Source organism: Haliotis cracherodii, unplaced genomic scaffold, assembly GCF_022045235.1.
Source record: "Haliotis cracherodii isolate W230 unplaced genomic scaffold, xgHalCrac1.p SCAF_11, whole genome shotgun sequence".
NCBI classification, from domain to species: domain Eukaryota; kingdom Metazoa; phylum Mollusca; class Gastropoda; order Lepetellida; family Haliotidae; genus Haliotis; species Haliotis cracherodii.
In genome coordinates, this window is record NW_027266266.1 from 23,839,046 (window position 1) to 23,849,546 (window position 10,501).

The 10,501-nt window shown below is 36.8% G+C and overlaps 1 protein-coding gene across 2 annotated transcripts in view; it reads left to right on the forward strand.

Annotated features, from left to right (window-relative positions):
* The window catches only part of LOC139456346 (G protein-coupled receptor kinase 3-like), a 135,483-nt gene extending 124,982 nt beyond the window's left edge, over positions 1 to 10,501 (forward strand). For both annotated transcript variants that reach the window (XM_071237991.1, XM_071237992.1), the window contains exon 19: positions 1,179 to 10,501. In XM_071237991.1, the coding sequence (XP_071094092.1) occupies positions 1,179 to 1,358 (180 nt within the window). In that variant the 3' untranslated portion in view covers positions 1,359 to 10,501. The remainder of the gene's footprint in view (positions 1 to 1,178) is intronic.

A 10,501-nucleotide genomic window follows, 5' to 3' on the forward strand; every position in this document is an offset into this window, starting at 1 on the left:
TATCATAAATGCCATACTTTGACTCGTTAAAAGTCATTTTTGTTGTATTTTGACGATTCTATGTCAACATCACGTGCGTGGGAGCCTAGACGGTGACTGGTCAAATTGTTCCATGTGAAAAAAAATAACCGGCAATAGCGATCCGCTGCGCGGAAGTGCTACGCTCAGAGTTATTATTTTTTTAAATATATTTAGTAAAAGCTGCAACTAAAATAACACGACATTGGAATATATTATTCCTAATAAACGAATAGTTTCAGATACAATTTTTCCCGATCCTTGCATCAAAATCCTTTAAAGTAATATAATTGGGTAAGTTTTAACCGAATCACCGGTAGATTCCAAGAAAACGTGTGTACCGCTGATTGCTGTTTCAGGCTTAGTTTACAAGAAAATACACAAGGTAATCTTAATCCCTGGATGTAAAACAATGCCTAGCAGAACAAAAAATACAATTTGAATGGTAAATCAACATGTCTGGTGATTTTTTGTCTCAAATTTCAAATTTGAACTGACCAAGTTTCTCATCACCCGTTTGTTTACCGAAATTCGCTGAAGAGGTACGGTGTAATTTTTTTCTGCCCATAATATTTGATTTATTTTTTTTCAAAAATACTGGATCCGCTAGAGTGGGGTGCGCATTATACTTGTATGCGCACTATACTCAAGAAAATATGGTACCTAGTATAGTGGTGGCATAAAACACCATTCAGTGATGCAGTTTGAATATGGACCAATATTCAAAGTTGCTTTACAATGAAATGAACAATAAGAGTCTTAACCACTTCAGCAACTCATGCTTGCCGTAGTTCCTCACATGGTCAGGCTCGTTGACTTGGTTGATGCATGACATTGTATCCCAATAGCGTTGATTGATGCTCATGATATCAATCACTGGATTGTCTGGTCCTGACTCAATTATTTACAGACGTCCGTCATATAGCTGGAATTACAAACAAATTAAAAATCACAACAATTTCAAGTGGTTTTTCTTGTCAACCTGGAACTCAAAAATAATTACATTTCTTTTCTTACCTAGCTGCCCTTAGAAAAGAATAAAGTAAACATGCAAGCTGATTTTCACCATTTCAAATTTGGAGCTGATGTAGCAGTACAATGTTTGAAACAAATGGATTGTAGATGAGCAATAGGTAATGAACAATGACTTTGGTTTCCAGGACCGTGTGCTGATAACCCAGTGGAAGGACGAGATCATCACTGCATACAAGACGTCTGCTCAAATCATGGCCACGATGAACAAGAAGGCAAGCAAGCTGTATGGCTCTGATCTCGTGAACAGCCCAAGTAATGAGAACTTACGCGCGCCACTTGAACATCGGAATAGCAACGGAAGCTAGAGGGAGGTGGCCCACCCAGTTTCGCTATCATACTGATTTTAGTAACAGTTTTTACATCCTGGTACTTCAGTGACATGTAGATGAGGCATTATGGGATATATTTCATCATGTGACTTGAGATATTTCATTATACATTGTAGACCATCAGGCATAATGTCATCAAATGGACAGTCAGTTCTTGAATGTGTGGAACATTCTTTCGGCAGGAGTTTGCTTGGAGAGAGAGACTGTTTTTCTTTGTCTCATCAACCAGTAGGAGATGTGTTCATATCTTGCAGACAAGCGATATGGACATGTTATTCCCTGCTGCATGAAATCCCAGGATAAATGGGAGGTCAAGGTTGCGTGGATGACCTTTGACCTTCTAAAGCATCTGTGGTAATGACCATGACAAAGAGTGTCAAGGTCATTCGAAATAGTTGGAGTATCCAGAAAATGAGATTGGAAGTCTATGTGGATATACAAACGAGCAGACATCTCGTGTTCTGGATGACAACAGGCACCTGTTATCGGATACAGCTCCAGAGGAATGAATACCACAACAGTGTTACATAAATCTCCCTCACCAAGAAACACAGATGGATGGACACCAAGACAAATCTGATTTTTTCCAATCATGTCATAATCTCTGTAGTAATCATCACTTAGGATTGTTCACGTGTAAGTCATCCTGTCCCTGCTGACAAAGTTACATGTGTACTATGTCAAAGGGTGAGGTCAAGGTCATATGTGTCTAGGTTAAGATCCGATGCAGTGCATATGTAGGAATAATCATACATATGAATATCAAATGTTGAGGCAAATAGTAACCCTCTGTAACCTTTCTGTCGATGTACGTATGGAAATATGTACAAGGTCAATCTGTAGGAGAATGGGATACCCACTGTATACACCTATACCAAACTAAGCTCTTCATTCGGAAGGGTTCCTCTTCATTTGTTATGCGTATGTATCACGTGTCATGGCAGATGTTGAGAGGGACACTCCCTTCCTGTCATGTGCCGTGCATTGCCCTCGATTCCCAATCCATCATAAGTAAGCCTACATGGGATGCATTCTAAGTCTTTCACAACTTCCCAACTTGTAGCGTACGTACGTTATCCGTCTTGTGACCGTCTTTTGAGCTGTGTTCTTAATGTTTACGCCAGTGACGACGTCATGGCTAGTCATCTTGATATGTGTTCAATGGTTCACAATAGGATTACGTTTCATATTTGACCATGGTAATTCTAGTGTTATACGATGTTTAGGATTTCTTCAGAGTATTACAGCTTATTGTTGTATGTTGTTCTGGATGGGGCTGGACCCACTTTACTCTATGACAATTTCACTGTGTCCTCGTCCTGCACAACATGGTTGGTACACCTGAGTTAGCTCCCCTTATTCTAGTGTAAAGTCTGCCTGCTTGGTGCTGTTTTAAAATGCAACTTGTTTTTTTTTCATTTACAAAAAAAAGGATCATTAATTTTAGAACATGTTGATTTTTAGAAAAATGTGTCACTTACATTATCATATTCCTTTTTTAAAAAATTATCATGCTCTTTTACCTTGAGTCATATTTCACTGGTACTTTTCGATTGTTGTGCTTTGTACATAACAATGTCTGACTTTGTGGATAATAATGGGTTTTTTATATATCTTCTGAACATGTAGCCTGATACTAAGATTTCATCTGTCATATTTCGGTTGATGGTTAAGATGAAGGACTCAGTTGTATGTGTTTCAGCAGCCTCCAGGTACACTTACAGGTACAGGACAATATGTCATCACTGTCAGTAGAAACATCGGGGAGAATGCCATGGATTTACAATTTATGGTTCCTGAAGAGGTTAAGAAGCAAAGGTTCAGACCAGTGTGCAGGTGCTTTGTATTGAGTACACGTACTGCAGATGTTGGCAGGTCATTGTTTGAGATTCTTTCATATTCGAAAAACTTCAGAGCACTCCAAGTGGCAACTGACTACATCTGACGAGTTACCCTAGATATTGCCATCTGTATTGTTTGTGCTTCAAGTTGCTACAGTCGCAAGCAAACAAGAAAATGTTGCTTGGTGAAGCAATGGTGTTCAGAAACAATTAGACTTGCATGAACCTGTGTCCACACAATCCTGATAAATCTGCCATATGTATCTGAGCATTTACAAGCATATCAAGCATTTACCAAATCTCCTTCCTCCTTCAGATTTACACAGAGGTAGTTTTCTTCAGTCAATGATTCTTAAGGTGTGAATCTGCAAAAACCAAAGAATAGGACATTGATGGATTGGGTTTGTTGTGCCCATAGGAAGGCAACCAAGTCTGCTGGCAGACCTCCGATCCCGTCTATACATGGGATCATCTCTTTTGGGGATGTGTACATGCTTCATCGGTGAATTACCCCCCTATTTTGCTCACATACATGTAGTAGAAGAAGGTATTAACAGAATGAGTGGTCAATCATTGTACACTAATTATATTCAGAATCAAGCTGGCTTGTTATCTACTCACTCAATATTCAGTGGATTCATGGCAATATCACAACTTGTGGCTGTCCATACAGCATGGGAAAGTTGTAGAAGATATGGATTTCGACAACCTGATGAGGTCGGCAGCCAAAAAAAGACAAATGTATTTTTCTCACAGCCAAACCAGAAAAACTGCATGTTCAACATCTTATACATGTATTCAGAGAGGGAGATGGGAGCCTGTTTTGGGTTGTTTATTTTGACAGGATATATTTCATTCACTGCTTTAAAACACACACTTCTTATTTGGTTCAATAGGACGGGCAACCAATTAAAATTTTGTTCATATCACCTACCAAGTCCTGTGACAAATCTTATTTTGGGGTTTAAAGCTGGAGGCAACTATTTTTTCCACTTTCTTTCTTGAACGATTTTCAGGGGTTTTTTTCAAAACAGATGAATCCCTGGCAAAAAGACTGCAGAGAGTCACATGTTTTTGATTGGCCACAAAGATGACTCTACCTAGTATTATTCCTTAAATGTACTTGATAAAAATTGCAATATGTAAGCGCAATATTTTTTTGTATGGAGGTAATACATGTATGTTGCTGTCAGATATTGGCAACTTCACTTTTGCCTGGAAACTATCATCTCACAATGTCAGCTCCTCATCTGTCCATGGACAAGCACCTGTTCTCTGGTCTTTACCAGTGTTAGCCTCTATATCTCTTCCTTATATTCTTGTACATGGCAAGTTACTTGCTGGGCACTTGGTGACTAGAGTAGATTGCATCTTATTGTAATCATACTTCAAAGTTTGAATTTGTTGGCCAGATTCAGAATAACAACAATTCAACATAGTGTTCTAAAATTGTACTTTTTCCCCCATCCCTCTAGAAAATGTTTGTAAGTCATAAATATTATGTCTGGCTGTTAAGACTCTAAGCGAAGCCCGCGAAATGTTGTTTTGGGGTAAGTCTGCAGAATATTGCCACATTGCCAAGCATCCAATATCAGTTATTGTTCGATTCTTCAGCACATTTTGTATTTCACGGTTATTAATATTCTTGATTGGCCTTGAGTGCTTATAAAGTACCAATATTTACCTATTCATTGTAAAGACATGCCACTTTTGGGTTGATTAACACCAAATTTTTAACTAGTTTTGAAGAAAGCATCTTTGCAGGAATACACTTATTTAACTCCAGCTTTTTCTCTGTGGCTATGTTGTGGTTAATGGATGAACAGTATAAAAAAGGACGTCAATCAGGTCCCATCTTCTGTTGTCGTAACTGGAGGTCACTGGCAGATCTTATCAATAGACTGATGTCAAGGTCAGTAATTGACCATAGATCGCTGTTGGACATCAGGTCAATCAGTGGTCTTAACAGATTGACTGTCAAGGTCAATGATTGACCTCAAGAAGAGAGCGGCCCAAATGTAAGTGACCAAAGGACTTGTTTGGATGCCCAGCATGGAAACGGCTACCATGCTCGTGAAGTCATAATACAGTATTTTAACTCAGTCCTGCCGCCCCCATAGTTTTACTCCATATTACTCTGTTATACATACCATTTGCAGGGATCATCTCAAAACAGCACATGCTCTTTAATGTCTATAGTTTCATCAGATATGAAAAAACTTTAGTGTGGAAATCGAGGGAAGCATTTAAGGTGTTGCTTTCTTTATGAATAAGTTCCTGGTGTTAGGATTCCCTTGGGCAAACCTTGAGGTTTTGAGATGACCCCTATGTATTTGTTTGTTTATTTTTAATAGAATATTATATATTTAGTGCTTGAATGTGAGGTCTTTGTGCCCTAATTTTTGAACTTGTCAACTCCTTTCTCATATGCCTCTGTTTAGAAATTCATGTGACACTGAATTGTTTGGGAAATAGTTTCACAAATATTTCTCTGGATTTTTCATTTTGATGTCAAGCTGTTCCTTGTAAGAACAAGGAATATATTGAGACTACAGCTAGAGAAAGACAAGATAATATGTGGATTTTAAGTCCCATTTTTGAATGACCGGAGTGACTTTTTGTATGGTCATGGTCTTTCAAACCCTTTGATGTCAATGTTGAGAATCCAGAAGACAGTGTTGAAATATTGATGACCATACACAAGCAATGAAAATCTATTCCTCATGATGATAAAGCGCAACAATGATGTGCACCACATATTCTAGCACTGGATAATACCGGTTGATGGCTTCTCAACAAAAGCATATAATTGTGAAGTTGAAGGGCAGATGTTTTATTGTTGCCATGACAACCAAACTATCACACCAAAAGCATGTTTCACTAGTCAGTCTTGTCCTGTGCTCTTTCATATTGAATGGAAGCTACAGGCATTCAGCCTTTCAGTTGTTCCCTGAAGTATTCAATGCTCTTCAGAGTCCTCTAAACATCACTGAAGCTGTTTTTGTGTATTTGATAATATGGTGATAGTGTTCTTAAATATGCAATTGCATAATATTATTGTTGAAATCCATTTGATTTTTAAGAAATGTTTCCCATTCTTGTTATGTTACAGTTTTACAAACTAAGTATGTGGTATACTTTTCAGGTAAGTGTTTGTGTGTAGTGCATCTGTGGCTATGTGTCTGGTCAGACATATCATCACATCCCAGTCAGTTGGTCTCTGTTTAATCACCAGCCTGTTTCCGAGGCCTCTCCTGCCGTGGGCGTGTAAATTGCTCAATTAGGTTATAATCATCATATTCTTTTATCATCATGGGCAACACAGTGAGGTGGCAACATCTGCAAAGTTATTCAATTAAAAAAAAAGGATTTTTTTTCAATAACAGCACATGATTTTGTAGTTCATTTTATCATAAAAAAATTGTCAATCTCTCATTTCTGAGGGTATAGAGAGATTAAGACTTGTCAAATGTGATAACCATGTTTTTATCTGTAGTCGCATTCATTGGAATGTATCTCTGAAGCAAGTAAAAATGACACTGACATTTGGCATTGTATCTGTTAGAATGTCTTGGAAATTTCTTAGGTTTTTTTGCTCTCTTGGTAGTAGGAAAAAAACGTCTGTTCCATATATGTTCATTTTTGTTTGCTCATCAAGATGTAAAATATTTGATTTCAGCTGTCAAGGCATGTGCACGTTGATATAGAAACATATCCCCTCAATATTTATTTGGAGTAACAAGTCGAGTTGCTATTCATTTGAATATTTATGATTTTTATTTCAATAGTTCACATTTCTGTGTAAAATATTATTGACTATAAATCCAGATGTAAGGATCTTGTTGCTAAGCAACCAGAATCATTTGGGAAGGTGATATCATGCTCCTAGTCATTATGATATCATAGCTTTAGCAACCAGACTATGGCAAGATGATGCTTCTCCCAGCAAAGAGCCGTATCAATGAACATTGTATGGTTAGTTTTGTACAGAGAGAGCTGAGATAATTAAGTGAATGATTAATATATGCTTCATATCCAATGTGAGGTTTTCTCTGTTGGCAGTGTTTATATCTGTATTGTGATAACATTTCGCTCAGCATAGAAATGACCTCAGTAAATGTCACTGCATCCCTTCTTTGTAGCATAGAAGACAATAGTTCCATGATTTAATCACAAGGATATTAAACACAGTGGTTTGATGCATCAGAAAGTTGTGTTGAGTTTGAAGTTTCAAACGTACCCAGTGACAAATGTATTAAAAAATATCCAATCTTATTAAAATCAGATCTTTGTTCCTGGTACTGCTAAACAAAGATCTGAGGACATCCCATTATGGGTCGCGTCAGAACGACCTCTCATCCGACCAATCACATTTGTTGCTTTTCAGATCGGAATGTGTTTTCTAATCATGCAAACCTCAAAAAGGTTGACATGTGGTATTGCGAAGGACAGGTCGTACGATCGATTCCATCAAAATCATCATCTATCTGTCGCTTCAACAAAGCGAGAGACTTTCCATATCCCGTGGGAAGACCTGCCACACAAGCTCAGGCATTTATCAGACATTCCAGAATTTTCTTTTGTTCACTTTTCAAATTTGGAATCAAGAACTGTCAAAATATTTTTCAAAGCAAAGTCTGGAATGGAAGTCACCTGTTTGAAACTAGTGTTGTAAAACTTGAGAAGGCTGCTTGCTGACTGGACAATGTTGGTCAAAGTTTGCAAAAGGCTTGTTCTGATGTGACCTGTAATGGAATGGGATGTCCTCAGATCTTGGTTTACCGGTTGTGAGAACTAAGATCTGATTTTTATGAGATTGAAAATATGAAATTTTTCAAATTTTGAAAATATCAGCAACAAACAGTATTGGTTGGGTTACATTTAGGATCTTCCTCTATTGCCCAGAATTGATTAGATTTTCTACTTTTGAATATTTTCATATGTTTCCACTCCCCAGTTATTATAGGCTTTTCTGGAAAAGACTTGAGTGGATGTGTGAACAAACTTTACGAGTTGCAATGAGAATACAAACCCTGGACATGGATATACATGAGAAGTCTGCATTTTACAGAGAGTAAGCTGTTCTGTTTCCTTATTTAAACCTGTATGAAGGAAAATGAGTAAGCATCTTTTGAGATATGAATTGTAAGCGACTTATAATGCCTTGTATTGTTACGGTGTGTTCTTTCATGCAAAATTGAAGTAACTTTAATCAGACGTTGAGTGAGTGAGTATGGTTTAACACCGTTTTCAGTAATATTCCTTCACTGTCATGGCCGGAACTCATACATTATACCCATGTGTAGACTCATAACAAGTTTCTTGGTGAGACGAGCCTGACCTCCCAAGAAGACAATTTGGCTATTAAAACATGTATGATTTGAAGATATTCCAGCATACCCATTTATCATATTGTCTGTCGGAGGTTTAAAGTTTGTTCACTCAACCAAAAGGGCCATCCAAATGAGATATTTGTTTCAGATGAATCTCTTCTTTTGTGAACAGTTAACTTTGCACATGAAAAACCAATTCCCTCCAGACGTCTATTTGTTGTGATACTTAGCGGAGGTGTCCATCTCATTAGTTTCAGGCTAGATATTTGGGTTGGAATACAAGACTTCTAGAAATATAGTCCCACAAGTGTTTAGTAATGGTCTCAGCTCCAAAGATGTTTGAGATGGCCATATCTGAAATGTGTTATGTCCAGTGTCACTCCTCCTATGCCCTTTGTATTGCCTATATAGAAGATTGCCTTAATATGTAGTTTTCCAATTTTATTTCACTGAGCTTATTTAACAGAGGTTCTATTTATCAAATTATTGTGCTGTTCCTTGATTAAATGTCAGAAATATTTAAATCAAGATCAGTACATTAGAAGTTCAAAGCTGTACACATTTATCAATATTTATTTTGTAAACGTACTGTAAATTTGATTTGATGAAATGATTCATAACTGACATAACTAAACAATTAATTTGACACAGTTTTGAAATGGATCAAGTATTTTCTATCACTTAAAAGAAACTAATTTAAAATTGTCTCAATTTTTATCATGGTTCAAGTATTGTTGTCACTTAAAAGAAACTTTAATTTAACTTGATCTTATTTAATATCAGGTGCTACTCTACAAACTTACGAAAGTCAATTAGACTGTCTATTTATAAATCAGAATTGCTCTCCTGATGTTCAAGAATGTACATTTGTGATTGTGCAATATGCTTCAGTTTATTATCACACGTTAATATATGTAGGCTGGAAACTAATTTATCTTTGCCATATCTGATTAATTTCAATATTTTAGATGTTGTAAATCATATGAGTATTTATTGTTGCGATGAAACTCTGCTAAAGTCATCTATTTTGTACTCACAAGTTTTTTTTTAAAAAGAACTTGCCAAAACTAAAGTTTAATTATCTATGAAATATTTTTGCAATTGGGAGTGCAAGAAGACTGTAAACCAACAGGTAAGACATGATGATCTTGATGAAAGAATACTGGCTCCTCTATTGGCGATGTAATTGAACTGTTCATCTCTAAAATGTGCTGGTCGTGTTGCTGAATAGAAAAGATCATACATTGACCGTCAAAAAAAATAATTCATCGTTTTCTTTCTTTGACGTAGATTTGTAGAATTTAAGGTTAAGCTTTTATAACAAATTTTATTTTAGCAACTGTATGTCTACCTATTCTAGGAGCAATGTCTAGAAATACAAGAGTCATTTCATTATGTATTTATGATTGTATACATCCGGGCTGCTGGCCATTGTAGCCAGACTTTGTACTATATTCTTCTATTTAATGCTTATGTCCGATGTGTGATATTGTTTATATGCTCTGAGTGGACTTACGTAGCCATTTTACAAAACCTGTCATGACGCAGACCATTTTTAACTGTATATGTGTGGAAAATTAAGACATGCCAATATTTGTAATTATTTGTACATGAAAAGCTAGGCCACTGTATGTATATAAAGCAAAGAAAATCTCTGTGTTATTACGAAGAATCTCATTCTTTGATAAATTATTATGATTTGATGCCCAGTCATTTCAGGATCAGGTCACTCAGGGGAGACAACTGTGTAATAAGTTCTCCCAGGTGCCGTCTTAGTATTGGAGTTACGTCCCTTGAGGCATGCTCACTACTGTTGGTGCCTGAAATGGCTGCGCAAACCCTTGCTTCAGTTTGTGTGAATTTCACCTTTTACATATTGTGATGGCATTTTGCAGGTGGCTCTCCACACACAACTGAAGGTCGTAATAAACGAAAATTTCTGACA